General features: G+C 35.0%; 1 protein-coding gene across 5 annotated transcripts; it reads left to right on the top strand.

Moving 5' to 3' along the window:
• Window positions 1-9,344: 9,344 nt before the first annotated feature.
• On the top strand, window positions 9,345-24,661 carry LOC129317698 (uncharacterized). 5 transcript variants are annotated; one of them, XM_054962052.1, is made up of 11 exons: window positions 9,528-12,049; window positions 12,161-12,400; window positions 15,710-15,839; window positions 17,136-17,288; window positions 17,426-17,670; window positions 17,820-17,880; window positions 18,350-18,556; window positions 19,180-19,415; window positions 23,348-23,426; window positions 23,496-23,633; window positions 23,804-24,661. In XM_054962052.1, the coding sequence occupies exons 1-11, from the start codon at window positions 9,852-9,854 to the stop codon at window positions 24,002-24,004; spliced, it is 3,888 nt and encodes a 1,295-aa protein (XP_054818027.1). In that variant the 5' UTR covers window positions 9,528-9,851; the 3' UTR covers window positions 24,005-24,661. The 5 variants fall into 5 exon arrangements, 4 of the variants coding, with proteins under 4 accessions (XP_054818029.1, XP_054818027.1, XP_054818028.1 ...); XM_054962051.1 differs by having other exon boundaries at window positions 9,536-12,049; window positions 17,811-17,880; XR_008595025.1 differs by lacking the exon at window positions 23,804-24,661 and having other exon boundaries at window positions 9,357-12,049; window positions 17,811-17,880; window positions 23,335-23,426; window positions 23,496-23,543.
• The last annotated feature ends 743 nt before the right edge of the window (window positions 24,662-25,404 follow it).

Here is a 25,404-nt window from a genome sequence, read left to right on the forward strand (position 1 = left end):
TCCAAACTCATATAATTTTCGCATAGAGAGGAAGGAAGAGGAATAGGAAGCTTACTCAAGTATGTAGCAAGCTCACAATGTCTCTAAAATGCTCCAAAAGTGAAGACCCAGTAGCCACGAATTCTTCTACCGTTACTCCTCCCGTTATCTTTCTTTTTCTCCTATGCTTTAAATGCGTGCAACTATCTAATATATTCATATTTTTGCACATCTGCCATAGCAGATGGTGGCTCAAAACAATTTTTGGACCTTACTCAATACCAAATTCATATGAACTCCAATCAAGCCCTCTTTCAAGACTATCCAATGATCCAATAAACTCATTAGTCATCCAAAAACATCACTAATTAATTAATCACTTAGTTTACTAATTTATCCCTTTTTAAACACTAAAAACTCGAAGTTAAAATTGAGGATGTTACAGCTCATATGGTTATAGCCAAGGTAAGTGTAATTGTGACATCTTAGGAAATGAGACCTTAGTAAAAGATGAGAATTTAAGAGTTAGAAGGTAATTTGGGGTTTGAGTATCCCTTAGGATAGGGTAATTTGGGGATGGATGAGAGGAAGAGAATCTAGAGTAAAGGTGCTTCGCTATGTTACTTGCCTAAGTGAGTGGGAGTACTTGTTAGGGCGAGATGTAACATCCTAAAACTTTAAATCTAGAAAAGATGATCAATTAAGGGATAAATAAGTTAAAAATATGATTAATTTATTTAATTATATTTTTGGGTTGCTAATTAAATTTTTGGGTCATATTTGGCTCTAAATTGAGATAGGATGAAAGTCGGATCAAGTCGGGTGGCATTGGGGGTAGCAAAATCAACATTTTGCTCGCTGTGTCGTGAGTCATGGCTTACGCGGTGTATACTGCGGCACACAACATAGCAAGTAACTTAAAATTTCGCAAATTATCAGAAATTGACAGATTTTGGGATGGAAAACCTAGAGCACGAAGGGGCAACTTTGGGCACTGCTAGGGCATCATTTTGGGAGGATTTTAAAGACAAATTGAGCTTTCAAACTCTTGAGTAAGTTTCCTACCCTTCTCCTCTACCTTTTCATCCCATTTTCCATAGGATTTGGAAAAGTGAGAATTTAGTTTGATTGGGTTAAGTCATGAGTCAATATTTTAAAGGTTTCTATTGATTCTAAAGTTCTAATTTAGGTTTATTGATCTTGGATATATGGTAATAGGAAGCTACTTTCTTGTTTGGTGAATTTTGGATCAAGCCCTAACTTGATCATAGGGTGTTGAAGTGTGATAAGTTGAGATATTAAGTTTTATATTGTGATAGAGTAGAAAGAGGCTTAAAGGGATTGTATGGACAAATTCTAATCTTAACAAGCCTCTTTGTTAAGAATATGAGTGAGAAGTGGGAGAATTAGGAAGTTATTATTAGCTAATAGTGCTTGTATTCATTGAAAATTAATATATAGTACTTGTTGATGTAGATTGTGGAGTGGGAAGACTTACCTTGACACGAGAAGAGAATTAGTAACATGGGTAACCCTTTTAGTAACAAAAGGGTTGAGATAACTAGATAATTTGCATTATTTATTACCTTGTATAAGTTATTCTCAAGTTGCTTTTCTATAAATTGTTGAATATATATGTATAAATTCTTTAAAGGTTAACTATTTTAGAAAATGAGTGGAGTATTGCTTTGTGAAATTCTATATTTTTGAAATAAATGGTAAGATTTTATTATATTTGTTTGGAAAGTTGTTTATGCATGGTCAAGTGGAGATATGTAGTAAAATGTGGCATATTAGAGGGTGGGAGGTCACCTTAGTGGAGATAGTGAAGATTAAGTCCATATAGCATTGCTGGCACCTCGAGATGCCAAGTGCAGCATTTACTCTCCTTAGTACCTGAAAATGGGTGCAGTGTTGGAGACATACTCTCCTTAGTACCCAAAAAGGTACGGAGTTGGAGACTATGCTCCTTAGCATCCGTAGGATGTGGTGTTAGAGTAATGACACCCTAATTACTTGTAATAGGGGGAACCAATAGTCCAGAAGTGGTTTAGGACACCTTAATTGGGTAGTCCTACCATGGATGGTGAGCTTGGGAGCCATATATGTGGTTTGGTTTTGTGAAATAGCCTACTAGTTCGGTTGAGAGTATTAGAGGACCGGATGGTTAGGGATCATGCGTGTAATTTGAGGTGATCTTATATGATGTGATTATGTTACTTATTTTAATGCTTGTTTATAACTTGGCTTGTTAATCAATAATGTAGATTATCTTAGTTACTAAGATTTTTATCTCACCCCGTGGTTATCATTTTACAAGTTCTACCAGTGAGATTGAGCTAGGGAGGGAATCGATCAAGGGCTAGCATACTTGCTACATTCTCACTGTAAAGGCTGATTTTATTTTGAGTTGTGTACATAAACTCATATAAATGATATTATATGTTGCCAACTAGAAATGCATATCATTTTGTTTGATTGTACTTGTTTCATACTATGTTTTGTATTTTAGCCCAATATGGTATGTGATGTGAATATGTGGTAATTTTTATGGTGATGGGCTAAAATACTAATACAAGTGCAAGAAATGTTTTATCTATGTGGTGACAATGTAATTGTAATGTATTATGTGGCAATAGAAGCCAAATAGTGCATGTAGTATTGATTGTGTGTTTTAGCCATATTGGGTGAAATGGCCATTAAGTGGCCAAATTTTGTATTTGGTATGTTTTTATGTGTTTGATTGGTCACTCAAGTGTATTTTAGTCTATTGGATTTGATTCAAGCCTCACAATAGGTTAATGGTGTAAGTTATGAGTTTTGGGTATTTGGATGGTTGAAAATTTATTTAAAAACTGACTTTTGCATCCAAGTTTTTAAAATTCTCATATAGTGTTGGGTAGTAACAAAACTTGTATCATTAGTTAGCTTATTAAATAAGCTTTGCATAGGCACTTGAATCACTCCAATCGGACGTCAAATGCAAAAATAGCACGCATTCAAAGTTCGTCGAAAAAAGCTGTCATGACAGCATTGTTGTCATGGACACGTGCACCACGGCGCATTTCTCACAAGCCATAGCACATGGTACAATAAGCGAACTTGGCTTTTTGTGTCACATGCCGCGATGCATGGACCACTAGCCGCGGCGCATAGACCAAAACCCTCAAAAATGACATTTTTAGCCCTGTTTTGAAGTAGTTTGCTTCCCAAAACTTTTCTATACTTCCAATACCTTTATAAATCATTAAGTTTGAGCTCAAACTATCAATTTAAATATTTTTTATGGGATCCAAATTATTTGACAATTATTTTTAAAAAATTATTAGTTTTAACCCTTATATGGATGATGTGAGCTTAGGAGCAATCTTTGCTCCTAATTATGATTGTTTGTTGTGATTGTGTATTAACTTTTGGTAATGTCAAGATGGATATTACACAAGAAGTGTTGTTCTTACTGGGCAAATAAAGTAGCTCGCTAGGGCGAGCAGTGCGTTTTGAGAAACTTATAAATATATAGGATAGGTTAGCATCGGAGAGGGGAGTGAATTAGGTGACACTTAAGAAATTTTCAAAAACTTAAAGAGTGAAATGCTTTAGTATGAAGGAAGAAGATGAGACACATGATTTATACTGGTTTAGCCTTAAACTTGGCATATATGCAGTCTTTAAAATCACACTTGAGATTTTCAATTAAATTCACAAGTTTCAATGGGTGCTTGCCACCACAGTATAGCTCTTAAGACTTAACTTGTCTTAAATCAACCAACAAACCTTACTACAATCTAGTAAATTGTTACAAATACTTGAAAAATACCTTTCAAGATTTCAAAAGAATGAGATAAACTTTCACAAAAAAACTCTCCTAAAGAGTGGATAAATTATAGTTGATAGCTTATAAACTTATGAGAGCTTTATCTCAATTCTTTTCAAGAATGACAATGAATGCTAAATGTCATGACAAAAAGAATATGCAATCTATTTTGTGTGCAAAAACTCACGTGCGACCCTCTTGCTCTCATATGTGGTTTAGCTTATAGAAAGCCAATACTAGTTATGTGTGACAAATCTCGCATGCAACCAACTTGTCATCATGAGTGATTTGGCTTGCAAAAATCTAAGCCCAAATTTGTGTGATAGAACTTACATGGAACTACCATGCTCTCACACATGAAATGGCTGGCAGAATTCCAAAGCTAATTCTTGTGAACAAAACTAGCATGGAAGTAAAGAATTATCACGCATGAAATGACCAGCTTTAAACTCAAATTATTTGGGAAGATAAATCACACGTGGAACACAACATTATTCACTTGTGAAATAGCAAGCAGCAACGCTTAAACCATTTAAGGGTACATATCATGTATGGAATTGCAATGCACTCAAGCAAGATTTTGCATGATCAAAAGATATGAATATATGAATCATAGATCATACAATTGAGCAAATTGAACTTGGCTTGAGATAATTTAAGACTCAATATGGCAAGATGTGTTTAAGAAACAAATGACAAATCACTCGCAGCTACCATCAGCTCTCACAGGTGAAATGGGTCATGACATAATGTAATGAAATACAACTTGACAAAACTTGCATGCAAACTAGTGGGTTACTTGTGTGATTTGGAACACAGAAGCAAAGTCAAGGCATCACATAACACAAATGACAAATCATGTATGAATCACTCCCTGATTCTTACGTGAAACGTTAGTTAGTATGCCCAACATACTAAATCTCGTGAGTGACCAAGCAAAATCACACGTGATTCTACAATCCTTAAAGAATTTAGCTTTTATGAACCATAACTTGCAAGCTTGAATATATTTAGATGAGTCTTAATATATATAAATGAGACTTATGAGCTAAAGATGATGCATTCATTTTAATGATTATGAAATGTGATTAAGCTCTCAAAGCTTTTACATTGAATCTAAGAGAATTTAAATGACTTATCCTAACATTCTTCATCTTCATCTTCTCTTAATTCTTCATGCTCTTGAGGTTTTGTCTTCATCCATGATTCTTTATATATTTGCACACATAACAAATACCTTTTCTCTTGGTTTTATAATCATCAAAACACATAATCCAACAACATAGACATCTCATCCAAAAACTAGAACCAAAAACTCATTTTAATCATTTTAGAAGTGCAGTTTGAGTTCTCTTAGCTAGTTAGCCTCCAATGACCTAAGGAGCTACGATCGAGTTTGATTTCACCAAGGTAAGTCCTCTAGGACCAATCTACACCTTCTACATCTCTGTTCGATAGATATAATGTCTATGATTTTACCCTAGGCTTGGATCTCAAGTTTGAATCCTTATAGTTTATCCATTTGAGTCTACAAAAAAGAAGAGTTCTAACTAGCTTAATTATTTATATAAAGCCTATCTGTACTGCAAGTTCATCTAAGAAACTGCCATAATCCAAGTATAATAGAACTCAAGAGTGAGATATTGAACCTTTAATCTCTTAAAGGTTTGAGGTAACTGGGAATTTAAATTTATATATATTATAGTATGTAACACTTCCTAAGAGATTGTTTATGCTCTCTTACTTATTAATATACATGTTACATTTGAGATATAAAATTTGATTCTAAGTAATGATTTGTGTACTGTGTGAGTCCATGATCATATTCTGAGTATATAAAATATGATTAATTGTTACTAGAAGTGCCTGATTGTGTGATATGCTTATATAAGAAGTTTGGAATTATTAAATAATGAAATTGCTCTATGATAATATGAACTTTATATGAAATCCTAATCTAAGATAGATATGCATATGGGTCCCTGATTATTTGAATACATGCATAAATGTAGGAGTTTACCTATAGAGGAATTGTAAACATTATGAAAAATCTATGGTTTGCCTTACTGAGGTTACCCCTCAGTAGTAATTCATATAAATGTGTGTGTGTGCACTCACGCGCACATGCGCGCTTAGTTTTACTGCTTGAATTGGAAGTGTTGGTTAGTCACTTGCTCAGGTTCACTACTTAGATTAGTAGTGATGGTCAAGCATATCATGACACTCTGAAGTTTAAGTAAGGGAAACCATGGTCTAAACTAGAGTGAGGAAGCCTTTGACTAGGCAACCCCTTTTAATTTGAAGAGCAGAACTGGCCTAGTAATGTGGACTAGAGCTATAATGAGTTGCCTATGAGTTCAGTCAGAGGTGATAAGGAGGTGATAAGGGGGATTTAAGATGTATCATCTGATATATATTTTTGGTGAATCAACATGGAAGTAAATGATTGATATAAGCTCTGAAATATACCTTGTATGTAGTTTAAGATGAATGTGTAGATCGTATGAATTATGTATTACCATTGTTTTAGATGTTAATTTAAATATCCTGGTTATTAAGATTTTGTGTGGAATCTCACCCCCATTATTTTACCATTTTTAGGAGAAGGAATGGGCAAGGAAGGGGGCGAGACCACAAGAACAAGACACTAGAGCTCCTAAGCTTTTTGTGAAATTTCTATAATGCATTTGAGTTAGGATTTTTCCAACTATAGGGACATGTAGTTCATATTTAATTTATGGTAATTACTTGATATTATGGCCTGAATTGATTTCAAGGGCCTTAACTTATCTTTGAATGCTATGAGACTTTAATTATTTAAAAACATGCTTGGGAATTCTAGTATGATTTATATGGTTTAATGTAATGATTCTTATATAAAAACCTTTGATATAAATTATGTTTTATCTGAAATTATTGGGATTGGTTGAAACTGAAGGCTGTGAGACAAGTTCCTACCTGGGCAAGTGGAGCATAGGCCTAGGCGAGTGGAGCATAGGCCTAGGCGAGTGGAGCACATCACCTAGGCCTAGGCGAGTAAGTGGCTTCTCTTTAAGGCGAGTAAATGCTTTTCGAGGTGAGTGAGGTAAGCCCTTGCTGAGGCAAGTTGAGTTACAGGGTGGGGGTGAGTACGCAAGCCAAGGTGAGTGGTTCTGCAAGCCAGGCGAGTAAGTAGGGACTAAGATAGGGAAACCTTATATAGATATGATCTATGTATGTTGAATGCTTTTGAATGGCTGCTAAATTTGTGTGAAATCTAATTATCTTAATTTAAGATATGTGCACCCTTAAAGCTAGTCTAATCTCCTTAAAAGATTGATGTATGTTGTAAATGGGGGTTGTGATTGGGGTCATTACAGTAATTATGTTTTCTATTAGATTTATATTTTACATTTATACATATTTTATTGACTTGAAATTATTTTGCAGATTACCCCCTCCAATCAAGTGGTTATCCCTAGTTGTAGTCATAATAGAATTGGATGGAATGATATATTTTGATGGTGTATGGTAAGTCCTTTAAGGAAGCAATCTTTTGAATGGATCCAGCAGTTATTTAGAAAGGCGAAAGTAGATGTTAGGATTGAGAAGGAGGACTTGATGCAGATGTTGAATGATGATTAACTCACCTTAATGCACATGTAATCATGGATAATGTAAGTATATTGTCTTAAATTAGTATAAATAAAGAATTCGGCAAACTTACACTCAATGTTGTAGGTATATGCATCATGTACTAGTGTCATTAGGAAAAAATGACAAGTTTTGATTGCTTTGTCCGATTCACACCCAAGAAGTTGGGAATACTCCTAAGCTAAGACATGCATATACATATATATCAAAGGTTTACTAAAAGGAGGGAGTGCTACATTATACCATATATCCAAAGACTTTTCTGTCTTTAGCTCCTATTAATGTTTTTTTTTTTTGGTAGTGGCTACTAGCAATTGGCACTTCCTATTGTGAAGAGAAACATTGTCCTCTTTTTTTGCCCCCTTTACCATAAAGTGGGGAAGGATTTGAAGAAGACGGTGAACCACTAAGTATTCCCTCATTGTAAAGCATTATTTGTGATATTTGATAAATGATTATTAACTTTGTAATTTTCATGATAAGGCTATGAGAATGTACCAGCATGTCAAGGTAGATAAGCACACTCATGAGGTCAAAGACTCTACATGGATCACGCGAAAAGTAAAAACATGTTTGTTTGGAGATGAGATAATATAATAGAAAGAAGGACAAGATGCCCTCTTTTGCATCTATTAAAATTAGTGAAGAAAAAGAATTAAAGAATTATGGATGAAATGACAAATTAGTTGTGGAAAGAAAAAAAAATATTGATGTGCAATATATGAATTAGGGTTGCATAAGGAAATAAGACAGAATATGAACAAACAATGAAAGGAGTCCAACCAGTGAGTCAATTTGAGTTAAATAGGAGGTAATTTTGATAATCAAAATTCAAAAAATAAATAAATGAATAGCAAGAGGTTATGGGCAGTGTTTTCAGAACTAGGTGGTCTGATCGGTCTGACCATCACTTGGGCATGAAGATGGCTTAGTTTAGCTCATTGAATTATTTGAAGAGTTGGCCATTTTTGAACTACTTTGGATCAAGCGGTTTTGAGCAACCTGAGTTAGACCAGAACCTGGAGTGAGTTGAAAGCAATTCTAATGGGTCATCTAAAATAATTTTCTGATTCCCAAAAACCATTCTTCAACACCATCTAAGACTCTTCTATGTACTTTCCTTTCTTCCCTCAAGCTTTGATTGATTGCTTCAACACTATCTCCACTCTCCACGTCTGTAACTTGCCACTCCTTCTATGTGACTACAACCTGTCATCTTGGGTTTTCATTATTCTGATCTTGATTTATAATCTCTTCTCTAATCTTCATCATCATCCTTCATCTGTGGGAACAAATACTAAAGCAAAGAAGGAAATATCAAGAGGCAAGGGCAAGAGATGAAACCAATAGAGGGGAGAAAATGAAGCCTTGGAAGTGAATAAAGTTAGAAAAAGGGTGGCTAGAGCGAGGGAAGAAAAGAAAGTCTCGACAGTTAAGGTGAAAATGATGGAAGAAGCGCATCTCATATGCTTTGGTGATAGAAATCTCAAAATTAATAAATTATTAATATCAATTAATTCTATTGAAAAATATTGTGGCAGTTATCAGCTTTGGGATTTCATTTTTTATAATAAATTAATTCATGGATTGAGTTGAGTTGAGTTAATTATGAGATTTGATTCATCTATCCTACATTTATGGCAAAAAATATTGATATTATGATTTGATTATTATTTTTAAAATAAAAATCACTATAAAAATTTAAAATATTAGCAAGCAGATTCTGCCTTAGGTATGTTGCCCAGGTTGTGCAGGAATCCACCAAACCGCTCACCCTCAAAATTTCGAGCCAATCCTTCACATGCCACATAACATCTACTCTTATCCATTCTTGTGTTGGAGCAGTTCATTTGTAGCCATGACCGTTTCTATCACCCGAATGTCGAAAGTTCAGAGCACCTGGAACCCTTTCTGTCATTCGGCTCCATCAAAAACCCTCTTTCTGTCTTTCACCATTCAAATTTGGCCAAGTCCTTTCTATCTTTTTTCTTCCAGCCAAAGGAAGACAGACCAGAACTTGGACGAAGCAAACACCGTCTGCTTAACCTTTTTCAATATTATTATTGCTAATACTAATTACCAATAATGATAAATAATTATTAAATTATTAATATTATTTATTTTAATATTAATAATTATTAGTATTAATTATTTTAATTTGCCTACTTCTTCATAATTTGCATTCATTTCGATCATCTGCCCAAATATACTCGATTAACTTGAGACTCTCTCTTCGCCACTGTTAATTGTCATTATATTTATTCCAATTAGATGACGCCGATTTTGGCATGTCGCCGGCGTTGGTAGTCCTCGTAGCTCCAGTGCATATCGACAATCCCACTTTTCGGGCCTCTTACCCAATCTCCTTCGAACTCGGTTTTCTCGAATCAGCCAATTCGAACGACATCAAAAGTTTCCATACCATATGGAACGCACCAATGCCATGGATGGAGCTCCTGGGATTTCAAAATCGAATGTCAAGAATTCGAATTTCACCTTCAACACTCCTTCAGCTTCATCTTCGCGCCCGGTTTCGGGCCTGTCTAGGCCGAGATTGATGAAGGTTCGAAAGCAGAATAATGCTCAGAGTTTGAGGTCGACGACAGGGATCGGGGAGAATCTGCTTGCTTCTGGTTTCAATCCTTTTGCTTCTGATGACGATAACTTGGTTCGACCCTTTTCTGGGTCGGGGATGGCTTCGTCGTCTATATTCAGTGAAATTGATGCTGTTCAGACTGGAAATGAGCCATTTGTCTTTGGAGCAAAGACGGTTGATTCGGGTTCGAATTTAAATAAGAACAACATGGGTTCTGGTTTGAATTTCGATCAAGGAATTGTTGATCAAATGAAAAATCTGAAAATGAGCAATGTGAATAGTGTTTCAAACTTTAAAGATGGGGGTTATAAGAAGGGCGAGTATTCATTTCAGAGCGGTCATAAGAAGAGTTCCAGTCATGATGGAAGCATGGCATCTACGCTTCCAGAAGATATGAGGAAGTTGAATATTGGTGTTGGTGGATTTGAAGACATTGACAAAGCCAAAAGCAGGTGTTTAAATTCATATACAGATAATTTGTCTAAATTCAAATTCCGAAGCATATCCAACCCAAGCGTTTCTTCCAGTGTTGAAATAGAACTCCAATGTGAGTTAAACAAGAAATTGAGTATTATAGATAGTTGTTCTGGTGGTCTACATATTGATAAGTCAACAAACGAAGTTCTCGACCGTATGAAGAATCTAAATGTAAAGGATTCTTCAGGTTTTGATAGTGTTAAGAAGAATGAAGTTGACGCAACGACTGGTGGCAAAAAAAAGTCTACGTCTGCAAGCAGTAAAACAACAACTAGTTATATTGGGGGAAGAAAAGAGGCCAGTCTGTTGAGAGAAATGGAGAAGTTAAAGTTGTTAAGTGAGAAGGGGGACTTCACTAGACCAAAATTTTGGAATCCTTCCTCTCAGGTACATGTGGGGGAAATTAATCAAACAGATGCAAGTGGTGGTCAGGTAGACAAACCCAAGGAAGGCAACAGAATGACACAAAATGCCACGTCGTCATCATCATTCTTATCTGGAGGCATTAATTTTCCCATGGTTGGAAATGATTCTGGAGTTACTAGGACAGATGAATTTGTCTTTACAGGGATCAAAGATAATTCAAACTCATCTTTTGTTGAGTTCAAAACACCTGCATTAAGGAACGAACAAAGTTGCTACACAAGAGTGAAGAAAAGGAGAGGTAAACTGAAGCTGTCTACCCCTGTCCAGCTGTTTCATGGACAAGATTTTGTTTCAAAGGAGAATGTTACCGAAGGAAACCCTGAGGCTTCTGAGGCTTATTCACCAATGGAAGTGTCTCCATATCAGGAAACGTTGGCTGAAACTCGGTGGTCAAGGGAGAACTCTGTGACGTCCAATGAGTCATCGAGTCTTGATACCAACTCCGTAGTGCAGACAACTGCTCATGATCCTATTGATGAAGATGTAATAATGAAAACAGAACTCTTTATTGCTGAATGTGATGCTGCATGCAATGAAACAAAGGAGAAAGCTTCAGAGTATCACATTCCTAAAAATATTTTCAATGAAGATCCACAAGATGGGTCCGCATCTGGGGTGGAAACTGAAAGCTTTAAGTCTGCAAATGATGACGTGGACATAATCAGTGATGCAGCTAACACATCAGTAGATGTTGCAAGCAGTCCAAGCTCAAGTGTTGAAGCCTGTGGTGGTGATAGTATTCCACATCTCAGTCGTGCTTCAAGTTCCAATGATATAACTGGGTTCCCCTTCACATTTTCTGCCTCTTACTCCTCTGAGGTTCAATCATCTAGCCCTAAGCGCCACCTCAAAAAGAAAAGTTGGGTAAAAGTTGGTTATGATGCTCACAGCTCCACTCCAAACTTGAAAATTTCCTATTCATCACCATCAAAGTCCTTTTCTTCTTGTTCCAAAACATCATCTCTTTTCACATCTGGGCAAGCTCAAAAAGACAAAGTATCAACTCCTCAACCTAAAACATGGGATTCTGAGATTAGTAAGGAGCAGGGGATGAAAGAGGAGCCTGCTTCTAATACTGCTGCAAGCATTGCTGCTCAGGAAGCTTGTGAAAAGTGGCGACTCAGGTTATTATGCACTTTGACAGTGTTTTTCTCTCTTTACATTTACACTAGTTTATGATGTGATAAGATTCATTATATTCACATCACATCTATGCTGAAGTAGCTTCTATTCAGGGGAAACCAAGCCTATAAAAATGGGGATCTATCTATGGCAGAGGATTGTTACACTAAAGGACTTCAATGTGTTTCTAAAGAAGCAACATCCAGGAGCTCCATGAGAGCTTTGATGCTTTGTTATAGCAATCGTGCTGCTACGCGCATGTCTCTTGGAAGGATGAGAGATGCACTAAAAGATTGTATACTGGCAGCTGAAATAGATCCAAATTTCCTCAGGGTACAACTTAGAGCTGCGAAGTAAGGTTTCCATTCTGCTTGCAATATCTGTACATGTTGATTAAGTTGTAGGAATGAGAAAGAATTTAAAGGGAGCGAGCATCTAGTTTATCCTAATGTACCATTCCATTTTCGATTGACCTTTGCTATTTAAGTTTTCCATTTTTAAGCTACCATTCTGCTCCCTCTTTTAAGGTATCTTCTAGAAGAGATAGATGGTCCTTATTATAAGTCACTTGATGAGGTATTAATTAACCTTTTCCAATGTTACCCCTATTTAGAGTCATTAACTATGAGAGAAAATGTAATGCAAATATGTGAATTTTCCATTTAAATGTGGGTAAAATCAAAAATTGGTTCTATTTTCAGATAAAATTAGCTACTTAACCACCTTTCCTTGATTCTAGTAAGGTGGTTAGAGGTGTCTTATAGTAGGAATCGGATTGGTAGAATAAATTTAAGTATTATCATTCCAAAAAATGTTCTTGTGTTTTTTCTTATGTGTGATTTTGAGGATCTTCTCATGTGATTGATTGCTGTTCATATGTGTCTCTCAACCATATCACCCTCGTAGGATTAGGTTATGTTGGATTATTTTACTCTAATTGTATATATGGAGTAAGAAATAGATAAAGAAAAAAAAAAAAGAATTTTATAGTTTTGATGATATGATATTCATAAAAATCAGAAGAACTGGAACAAGTTTAAACAGTGAGTTATGAAATTAGAATTTCACAAATTGGTACTCTGCTTTTTCTTCTAACAATGCTAATTATTGTTCCAAAAAATTGAACTGGAAGAAATAACCAGCTTGCTAGTTTTTATCAAAGAGGGTCCATTGACCCCTAATGTTGTTTATTTTGTTATGTAGTTAATCATTGACTATTTTGTAACAAAATTGATAACGTCAGTGGTTGATAGATCCTTTTACAGGATGCTGTAGAAATGTGTTCACATGTATTTTCACTGCAAAATTTGGACCTCACATAAAATTCACCACAAATTTGTTGGAAATTACTGAATAGCTTGTGACTGTGTTTTATCAGAAATTATTGTGTTCACTCACAATATTGATTAATAAAGGTTACAAAGTAATTGAAGTCAAGCTTAAACCATTACAGCAAAGAAAAGTGTGGGACTGTGCCTATGGCTATACCAATTCTAGTATTGTACCCTTGATTGTAGATAGCTGTAGCAGCAGAACCAATTTAATAAATAACTGCAGATATCTGAATCATTAATGATTGATAAACAAGAGTTTCTTTTCTTTGTCTCTTCTCTCTTTATAGTGTTGTAATGAATTAGGGCTTTCATGATCAAATGATTGGGAATAGGATCCTTGTCACCCCAATTATTTATTAAAAACTAAACTCTTGCACGGGGGGGGGGGGGGGGGGTTTGTTAGAGATGCTGCAACAACAAGCCTTATTCCATTAAATAAGGTTGGTTATATGGATTATATGATATTATTAGGCTCTATTAACAACTAACTTTTCAGATATACCATTCACCATGTGATCTCATTGTATAACTTCTTTAGGTGGTCCTCCTCTCTATCATTTCGTAGGCCTAAAAGCCATCCAATTAACTCCCTTCACCAATGCTTGTGAGGCCATTTGTTTTTTTTTTTTAGTACAAGGAGCAAGTTGAAACCAGCTTAAAAGCTAATGGGATTGAACCCACAAACTCTTGCATGTGGAGTGAACCTAATGCCACTAGCCCACAAGGCCGTTTAGCTTATAGTGGCCATTTTTGAATGTGTCCAAACCTCCTTAAGTATTTGGGGGTAACAACTAGTATAAGAACACCTGGCGGTGAAACAAAGAACTTTCCTATAACAATTGGACTACATCAGAGATCCTCTTTGATTCCATATTTGTTTGACTTGGTATTAGATGTTTTGACCGGGCATATTCAAGAGGAAATCCCCAAATGCATGTTTTTCACGGATGATATAGTTTTTATTGCAGAGACAAAAAAAGATTAATTGTAAACTTGAGTTATAGAGGAGGACATTGGAGTCAAAAGGTTTCCGCCTAAGTAGGATTAAGATAGAATATTTGTATAGCAATTTTGATAAGAGGTCAGTTAGTAGTAATTTGGAGGTGAAATTGGGAGATCAGATTGTACCTCAAGTAGAGAAGTTTAGATATTTGGGAGCTATTATTTAACATGATGGAAAAATTGATGGGGATATTGCACATAGGATACAAGTTATGGTTTAATTGGAAAAAAGCTAAAGGAGTTATTTGTGATCATAAGGTATCAAATAAATTTAAAGGAAAGTTTTATTGAACTGTTATAAGACCAGCTATGTTATATGGTAGTGAATGTTAGATTTTAACGAAACAACAAGAGTATAAAATTGGAGTAGTAGAGATGAAAATGTTGAGATGGATGTGCGGACATACACATAAAGATAAAATCTGAAATAGCACATACGAGAAAAAGTTGTAACATTTATTAAGGGGAAAATGGTAGAAGATTATTTAAGATGATTTGGATATGTACAAAAAGACCGCGGGAGGTACCAGTAAGGAGAGTGGAATGGATAACTTTGATTCCTGTTAAGAGGGGTAAAGGAAGGTTAAAGAGAAAACTTTTGAAAGTTGTTGACCGAGACCTCTTAATGAACAACATTTCTGGAAGTTTGGTAAATGATAGAGTATAGCAGCGTCATATAATTCATGTAGCTGATTCTACCTAGTGAGATAGGGCTTGTTGTTGTTGTTTCTCCTTGGTAGATGCCACTTTAACATTTTCTCATATTTTTGAATCTTGTCTTTTCTTGTATGACTGCATATCTATCTTAATGTTCTTATCTTTGCTACCCTTTATTTTTTGCTCTTGTCCCTTCAATACCTGACATTTATGATCATAAATAGTAAATTTTCATTGAAAATATTTATTTGGACTTCTTTTTTTTAATAGTTTTAACTTTTGGGATCAAGTAAGGGTTATCTGTTATTAATGGAAAAAAATTACAGCACAACATTAATCTTCCCAAAACTAAATAAATGAACCATAAATAGTGTAAATACTTGATCAGCTAGACGGAATTTGGCTTTCCTTGAAAATACCATGATTATGTTCCTCCAAGGCTATTGAAACTAGATATCCAAAGCCTCGATATATTGTCCACTCTTCTCTTTGTTTTATGATCATCACTAGATGTTCTATGATCTATCTCATCTGTCCTCCTTCTACGTTTGTGTATATAGAAATGCATGTGTGTGGCCTGACATGCTTCATTTATAGTTACCAAGAGAGATAATTATATCTGCTGACTTTTCTTTTTGTTATTATTTTTTATTTTTCTATATTGTTAAGTTGTTACCTTGCTTTGGGGAAAGTTGAAGATGCATTGCAATATTTCAAGAGGTGCTTGCAAACAGGAGCTGGTGTTTGTGTAGATCGAAAAATTGCTGTGGAAGCTTCTGATGGCTTACAAAAGGCACAGGTTCAACAACATTTTGTCATTTTGTATGGATAACTGAATGTATTATTTGTAGATTTAATTCATTGTCTTTTCTAAATGGTTTTGTTCTATTGGCTATTGGCTGTGCACATAATGCTTTAGCATTAGAAACTTGTTACATCCAACTGTCCTGATATCATATTATATAATCATATACTGTAAGATGGGAAATCATTTTCATGGCTTCAGATTTCAGAACATTCTATCATCATTGTTGTGAAAGCTAATGCTTTTGGCATTTATTTCAATGTGTTATTGGGGCATATTTGGGAGTTTGATACTTCAAATAAAATATTATTTTTTCCTCTCCTCGTATTCTAGAATTATGTTTCTGGGATAAGTTTTTGAAACTATCGGAAGTAGGTCTCATAATCTGAGAGTTAAAATATTGCCAAACTGGAGAGAGATGAGGAACATCCCTCGTCGTATTCTAGAATCATGTTTCTGGTATAAGTTTTTGAAACTATTGGAAGTAGGTCTCATAATCTGAGAGTGAAAATATTGCCACACTGGAGAGATGTGGCATGCATGCATGGGTCTGTGTGTGAAAGAGAGGGAGAGAGGGAGAGAATGTTTGATTCTATTATTTTGTACTCTTAACATTCTACTGTCTGATTTCTTGTCAGTTCCCCAATTATGGTGCCATGTCTTCTATGAGTTTCCTTTTCATATGCCACCTTGTTAACAATCCTGTGCAGAAATTCTGAGTCATCTGTTGAGCTATTTTGCTGTGTGGAAGTCACCCCTGCCATTTTTTGTTTTTCATTCCAGTATCTTACTATTTCATTTCTTTGATGTTTAATTTCATTTTGAAGAATTTCACTAAATGTTCATACTTTCTCGTTTGAGATGTATCTATGACTATAATTTGATTTATCAATCCCTGAATAATTATGCATTTTGGGATTTTCTCTTGTACATGCTTAGTTAAAACTTCTAAAACCAGGTCAAAAAATTAATGAAAGGACATAAGGGTGATTACTATAAAGAAGAAAAGGTAAAATTCCTATATTGGAATTCTAATGGACTAAGAAACAAAGAAAATAAGGAAAGAATCAAGTAATTATCATGCTAAGAGTTAATGAGATCACTGTTTATGATGAACCTAACTTCTAGCAACTGCTTATTTTCTAAAATGAAAGTGCTAAATTCTCAATTTCTTTGGTAATTTTTCATGAGATGTGAAGGTTTCCTTTGTTGTATTTTCTTGTGACTTTTTAAATTTGATGTTAAATAGAAACTCTTCATGAACTGATTAATTCTTTCAATGGATGACAGAAAGTATCAGAATTCATCAATCATTCTATTGAACTTTTGCAAAGAAGGACAACGTCTGACATGGATAGGGCATTGGAACAAATTAATGAGGCATTGATGATAAGTTCATACTCTGAAAAATTACTTGAAATGAAAGCAGAAGCTCTTTTCATGGTCTCTGCCACCTTCTCGTTATATGCTGGCATTTTGCTATGATGATGTCTTTGGACAGTTAGTTGTAGGTTGTTTGTGTAAGAATTTACTATAACACCAATTAAGTCTGTGTTGGATAACTGTTTCTTTAATGGCAGTTGTGTAAATTTGAAGAGGTGATTCAGTTGTGTGACCAAACCCTTGGTTCTGCTGAGAAGAATTTTTGTTCATTGGATGCTGATGGAGAAGTCATAAATTTGGATAACTCAAAACTCTCAAAATGCTTCTACTTCAGGCTATGGCGATGCTCAATGAAAATTAAATCCTACTGTCACCTTGGAAAGCTTGAAGAAGGTCTTTGTTCGCTAGAGGAACAAGAAAAAATGGTCTCTTCCATGAACAAGTAAGGATTACTAATATTTGATCATTTTCCCCATTTCTCTCTACCCCTTGAGGAGTTGGAAGAAATAGGATAAAGAAAAATGGATACGTTTGATGATGATAATAGTTTTATGGGGATGAGCTTTGATGCTGACCTTGCAGGAGTGGAAGCAATTTTTTTGACTCACTGATTCCCCTGGCTGCCATTGTACGTGAACTATTACATCACAAGGTTAGTTTGTGCCATTTTGTATGTGATTTTTCCCCTTAAAATCTTCTCTATGATTTTAATGCTTCATTTGAGTAGTTTGGCTGTTTTTTATAATGTGTCTATGGATGCTTATATGACATCCAAATTATAAGTTGTACCTGCTTCTGTTCAATTGATGTGTTTATTTTGCAAATTCAGTATTTGGTGTTCTGTTAAGTGTCCAGTTATCAATAATTAGGGAACTTTGATTGCTTCAGATATCAATACTTTAACATCTGTTCAATTGTTCCTTAGAACTGCAAGACGGTGTCAAGTAAAGAGTTGAACTTTTTACTTAATGTTTTGCTGCCTTTGATTTTGTAACTTCTAGAACTTCTTCAGTCATATCCAAAGCATTTCTATGCCATGCTCACCTATTTTCATACAGTAAATTTTGCTGTTGCATGAAAATTGCTTGTGTGAGGCTTGTCTCAAATTTGTTCAATTCCAGACTGCAGGGAATGAAGCATTTCAGGCAGGAAGGCATGCAGAAGCTGTTGAGCATTATACAGCAGCTTTGTTATCTAATGTGGAGTCCCGCCCATTTTCAGCTGTCTGCTTTTGTAATCGTGCTGCTGCTTATACAGCACTAGGTCAAATTACTGATGCTATTGCAGATTGCTGTCTAGCTATAGCTCTGGATGAAAATTATTTGAAGGTTCCCTCTTCAACTGGAAGTACAATTTGAGTTGTTAGAATTGATGTCAAATGGGAAAAACCTGTTTGATTATTAAGGAGACATAAGAATTAAACTTTTACAAGAAATTCCAGCATCCTTGTTAGGTCCTAAAGGCAGTATTTTTGAATGTCCACGTAAGACCAGCTTAGAGAATTGACAAGCATTAAAGAGTCCATATAATAAAGCTTCAACTACTGCAGCTGATTTCTTTTTGTTTTTTTTCCCCTCCTGTTTTGACTGTATGCTGGTTCAGCCTTCTTTAGTTTGCCAACAAACACCACAATCATATTTTAACATGGCTAACTACTAAAGAACTGAATGGACGTGAGAGGTTTGATAACTTGGTTATCAACAATTCCTTTGACCAATCACTCAATAACAACATTTTCCCCCTCTTATATAGGCTATAGGATGTTTCAGAAATTGTAATTTTTGTATTTTAAATGTTACTTCAGCCTTTACTGTTCTGTTATGTATGGTGTTCATTTCTGGCAGTTTCCAACTATGTTTTTATTGCATGCTAGTCTGATTATAAAAAATTCTATCTATTTCAGATTGATTAGACATGATATTTTTGGCTGACTGCTTTCTTACCATTGCAGGCACTTTCTAGGCGTGCAACTCTGTATGAGATGATCAGAGATTACGCCCAAGCAGCTAGTGATATTCGGAGGCTTGTCTCTATTCTCAATAAGCGGGTGGATGATAAGGCCAATCAGCATGGAATATCTGATAGATCTTATAATTATGCTAATGACTTGAAACAGAATTCTATTCGGCTTTCTGAAATGGAGGAGGAAGCCAGAAAGGAGATCGCTCTTGACATGTACCTCATATTGTAAGCTCTTTTATTACTTATTCTTTATTATAAATTTATTTAAAGCAGGATAACCACATATTTTAGCAGTCAGAATCGAATTTCCTAAAGGGAGCATTGCTTATAGTTTTCTCAATATTCCTTGTTTCAAAGAACTGCAAAGGTTGAATATGTGATCAACAGTCTTGCATAGATTGAATAGATTTGTGGTTCATGCAAAGCTTGCATTTATTATCTCAATCTCTGAAATTCCTTGAAAAATATGTACAAAATTCAATAAATACCAGTATTCAGTGAAGGGGATTTGGAAAATTTGATGTGGTTATGCTATTTGTGAGCTTTTCAGTAAAATGACAAAAGCTTGAGATGATGTAATACAAAATGGCCTGGCAAATAGACATTGGCATGAACCTACAAGGATTAGATCCTTGAACTTGCAGCCAATTAGAATATGCGCACCCCAAGAAAGCAAAACAAAGGGCTTCTTGATCCATTTGAATCCTTGAACTTGACAAAGACTCCGAAGTGTTGGAAGATGCCACAAGGTTGATCAAGCCTTGACAAGTGAGTTCAATGAAAAGCCTTAGAGAGAATCCACTCTCAAGTTTGGAAATCCCAAAACATAATTCTCATTCATCCATTAAATCTGATTACAAATGGAGGCAGAATACATTTTTATAGCTTATAAATCAAATCTGTCTTTGATTACCCTGGGAAAGGAAAACTGGGGAAAATCAAAGCATAATCCTAATTCAATGTCTTAAGAATCAGCAATACAATTTGTCAAATTGTCAAATCTGTCTCTAGCTTTCTCCAAATATATTCAACAACTTTAAATCAGCATGTGCAGCCTACAATAGCATCAGTTAGGCTCAAATGAGTAATTCCATGTATGATCCTTTGGTCCAAGCTCTAGCCCAAAATACCTTTGACAGATCCATCTTTTGCCCAAATAAATCAATGATGTTCTAATCATTATTGGCTAGATTTGTTGGCCCATTTGCGATCTGTTTTGCTCAAATTTCTTGAATGAGTGAATGCTTCTTCAAGTATTTTAGCTTTTGCTCTTATGACTTGGAAGGTGTCAAGGATCACTTGAAGCATTTGACTCAACTTGCTTGTGTCACGTCAGTGATGATCCTGGTTTCATTGTTTGAACTTGCATGGGGATCATGCAATCCTATGTTTTTTTGTTCTTGTTACTTATTAGAGTGTAATGCTCAATGTATTACTGTCGCTTATGAGGCTATGAAGGAATGACCTAGACCTGTGAGAATCAAATCCCTTTGAGGCCTTGTGGCGTAATATGAAAAATTCTTGTGCCATTGTAGATGAGTGAGTAAACCACTTATGATTTTTATTAAGGAAGGGGGCTTTCAATAGAATAAGGAGGCAACCAATGCCTTTCAGCTATTGAAGACAGCTATGAGTAACACTTTGGCCCAAGCTTTTCCAAATTATTGGGCTCAATTTTAATTTTAAGTTGAAATTGATGCTTCTAAACTAGGTGTGGGAGTTGTTCTATCCCAGCAAGGACACTGGACACCCAATTTCGTTTGTCAGCAAGAGTCTTTGATAGGTTCCAAGATGATTAAAGAGAAATAGGGAAGATAAATCCCTATTAACATATGAAATCAGAATCTAACTTCATAATATTAATAAGAGAATATAGAACTAATAGAAGAAAATAGAAGAAATAAATTTATCAAGATGATATAGAATAAAAATCTCGTCCTATACTTCTCTCAATAGTCACACTTAAGAGAATCTCCAAAGAGCCAAAAGTCTCAAAAGTCTATTTTATTCATGATATGCTTGCTTTTAAGTTGCTAAGCATATTTATAATGTTAAATACAATTTAAAATAATTAATAAATCTAGATAACTAGATAATTAAATAAAATTGAATAAATCTCCTAGAATCTATATCTATATAAAATACTAAATAAAATCTAAAGAAATAAATATCTGAATAAAATCTAAATAACTAAATATCTGGATAAATATATAGATATTTAAATAAATATTTATATAAAATCTAGATAACTAAATACCTAAATAAAATCTAAAGAATATTATTAAATAGAAAATATCTAAAATAAATTAAAAATAATATTTATTCATAATATCTATCTTCCCAGATCACCCATTATTTCGGAAATCTATCAGCCTTTCGCCTAAGGAGAAGGCACTATCTAAATAGAAAAGGGATTTCACAACCATTTTGTTTCTAGTTAAAGCATTGGTACCTGTTCATCTATGTTACTGATCATTTACTCTTGATACACCTCTTGAATCCAAAAGTTGTCACCTCAGAGCATTTTAATTACTGGCAGATTCTATGGCCTGGTATATGATGGCATATGACATTGTTGAATTGGAGGGCATGGAGAAAGGCATTAGGGGATTTGCCCAGGTGTGCCAAACATGCCAGAGGTACAAGTTTGAAATATTGGAAAATCCAGATACTAGGATCGGTATTAGTAGACAAATTCACAAAGGCAGCCCTTGTATTGGTTTAAATCATCTACTTACGGCAATTGAAGCACAGGCTCTCATGGACAGCATTATTAAATTTCATGGGTTTCCTCAGTCCATTGTGACAGACAGATGAGACAGGGCATGGAAAGGATGATAAATCTGGAGTGAGAGAACTCTGGTATTTCTGGCTAGAGTTGGGTGTGACCTAGTGCTCTGGAATAGTTTTTCCTAATTTGATTAAATGAGTTTGTTATAAGATGGATAACAAAACTGTGGCAATGCGCAGTTTATGAAATTTGTGGTTAGTATTGTTGGAGAGGAATGTGTGTATCTTCAAGGGTAGATTTTCTTTTATTGTGCTATGGGATAGATAGCTGACTTCTCCAACCCATAGTTTTTTGTAGGGAACTTCTGTTTCTATTACTGTTCTCATTTTGAGCCTTTTCTAGTGTTTTCTTACTTGAGATTTTCTCATACTCTAGCTGGATGTATAGTATTCTGTTTCTAATAAAATTCATTCAATAAAAAATTAGCCTCAAGTGTCATTTTTAACATTAATGACATATATAACCTGAACATAAAATTCCCTTAGATAAATAAACACTTGGTATCTGATGGGTACCTAAGTAGAATAGGAAATTCTACCATAAAAGCTAGCAGCTAAAGTGGGAGAACCAACCCACTTAAATGCTCTATTGAGCATCTCATATTATTCAATGTGTGACTTGGTATCCCATATTATTAAGTCTCCATCAATTGGCACTCCATGCTCCATAGCACCTAAGTCGGTCCCTTACTAGTCAGAATTCTCCATGGGCAACCCTCTTTGAAATTGTGGACTACTTAGCTTTGATACAAATTGATGGGTACCTAAGTGGGACAGGAAACCCTACCTCAAGAGTTAGCTGTTGAGGTGAGAGAATCAGCCCACTTGAATATCCCATTGAGCATCTCATGCTACTCAATGTGGGACTTGGTATCCCATAATATCAAGTCTCTATCAATATCTAAGTTCTCAATTAGAACACAACCCAAGTGAATCCTAGTTAGAGAGACTTCTTTTTCTCACAGTTTTAGTTTATGTCGGGGTTGTTGGTGGTTATGAGTATTCAGTTTGTTTTGTGGAGTCTGATAATGGTGGTTATGAGTATTCATTTGCATGCTCTAATGCATGCGTAAATGTCAAACAGCATTCATTGCGTTTGATGCTGTTTTGTGTTTGTCATCCGTAGTGTCTGTAGCTGTGTTTCTAGTGTGACAAAAGCTTTTTTGCTATTGGAGCAGCCTACTGTTGCTTAGAACAGCATTAGTTGCGTTTGATGCTGTTTTGTGTTTGTCATCAGTAGTTTCTGTAGCTGTGTTTCTAGTGTGACAAAAGCTTCTTTGCTATTAGAGCAACCTACTGTTGCTTAGAACGGTCAGTAATAATATCAATAATTCGAAGCCATTTGCTGATTCAGATTATGATGGCAGGGGAGTTGAACCATCTGTTTCTACATCTGAAATCAAGAAGGCCTATCGAAAAGCTGCACTTAGGCATCATCCTGACAAGGTTTTTTACTCAGCAGTTGCTTGATGTTCTTACGTTTGTATCATATTAACAGATTTTGTAATACCATAGGCTGGCCAATCTTTGGCACGGAGTGACAATGGTGATGATCAGATGTGGAAGGATATTGCTGAAGAAGTACGTCGAGATGCTGATAGGCTTTTCAAAATTATTGGAGAGGCCTATGCAGTATTGTCGGACCCTGCCAAGGTATTTTGCTTGTGTTTAGATAACTAGCAGTAGTGCGGGCTTAATTACTTGAAAAATTGATCTGTACAGCATGCTTCATGCTCTTAAAAATGTTCTTTTTTTCGTTTCCAACGCCACCTAGTCAGATAGGCTTGTTGTTGTTTCATTTGTTCTTTACTCCTCTTTTGCAGCGTGCACAATATGATGCTGAAGAAGAAATGAGAAATGCTCGAAAGAAGCGCCATGGTGGTATCATGGCTAGAACTAATGTTGACACCCAATCTTATCCATTTGAGCAAAGCAACATTAGGAGACACTGGAGAGATTTGCGGAGATCGTATGGCGGTTCTTCTTCCAGAGGTTTTGAAACTGGTCAGTCAGGCAGGTACTAAAACTAAGTGGGAAACATCAATCAATGGCAAGAATCTGGATTGAAACTCTTGGAATGTGACCAATTTATATGATTCACCAGCTGCTTTTTACCCGCCAAACATAAGCATCTATATGCACTTAGCAAGATCAGTTATGCCTTAGTTCAGCTGCTCATTGACTTCATCAGGTTCACTCATAGGATTTGAGATCGCTGGCATGACCATTCAAAATCTTGCTTGGTGAATAATTGTGATTGCCTTGGAGGCAATAGTCTCCCCCCCCCCCCCCCTTCCCCCCGGGCCAAAAAAAAAAAATAATAATTCAATTGGCAACGGAAAGAAAGCACAACATGCTTGCATTCCGTGATCGTTGCGTTCCTTTCGTGGCTTACCTTCTACATGAGGAAGGGTTTGGTGATTGAAAAATTATGAGCTTGGTTTTCATTTTTACTTGTTTTAGAGCAAAATGAGCTTGGTTTTATTTAAAAGCTTGAAATTTTGCAATGAGACCAACTGAGGTGATCTCATTTTTTGAGACATGTAAATGTTCCGTAGTTACTTGTCAGAAAGTTGATATTCAAATATGTAACCAGTTTTGCCTGTAACCTTACAATGTATGCAAAGGGGGAGTTCGATTTCTCCCTGGTTTATTCAATGAAGTCGTTTTTATTTTTTTAATGCACTTGCAATACACAAACACACAATTTAGCATAATGTCCACTTTTTTATTAAAGATATATAGAAAAAAAATATAATTTTCATAATTTTTTGCTTACATTGTAGGGATTGTGAGGATAATTATTACTCAATATTCAATATGGATTGCATATATTAAGTCGAAGGACTCATTTTTTAAATTTCCTATTAGCTTAAATTAGCTTAAATTTCATAATATGAATCAATATTCAATAAATGTCTCGAAATTAGCTTAAATTGTAATAAGGTTGATACGACTTTTAATTATACGATCCTCTCCAAAGTTTGCAGTTTGCTATGATGTAAACTTGATGTATTAAAATTGGAATAGTAAAATTTTTAATCTTTCAAGTTTGATTCAGTTATTGATTTGATTTTTAAGTTTTGAAATACAAATTAACCCTTAAATTAATCAAATGTACAGAGTATGTATATGACTTGATATTCATGTGGTTAAATAAAATAATTTGGCCCAAAAATCAATTTATTTATTTTATCAATTTAATCCTTTTATGTTGCATTTTGTTCACTTATTTTTAAGAAAATTGAGTTTATTTTTTTTCTTTCTTAAATAATTAACTCATTTTTATTAATTCATATGGTTTCGCCTATTAGCTTGTTCAAATGTGAGGATCAGCTTTGAAATTTCAAATGGCAAAAGTAGACTCATGTAACTCTTTTTTTGTTTTTTGTTTTTATTATAACTCATTTTAACTCATTAATCA

The sequence above is a fragment of the Prosopis cineraria genome, unplaced genomic scaffold (genome assembly GCF_029017545.1).
Source record: "Prosopis cineraria cultivar Desert tree isolate PC_DT_omini unplaced genomic scaffold, ASM2901754v1 PC8, whole genome shotgun sequence".
In the NCBI taxonomy this organism is placed as follows: Eukaryota; Viridiplantae; Streptophyta; class Magnoliopsida; order Fabales; family Fabaceae; genus Prosopis; species Prosopis cineraria.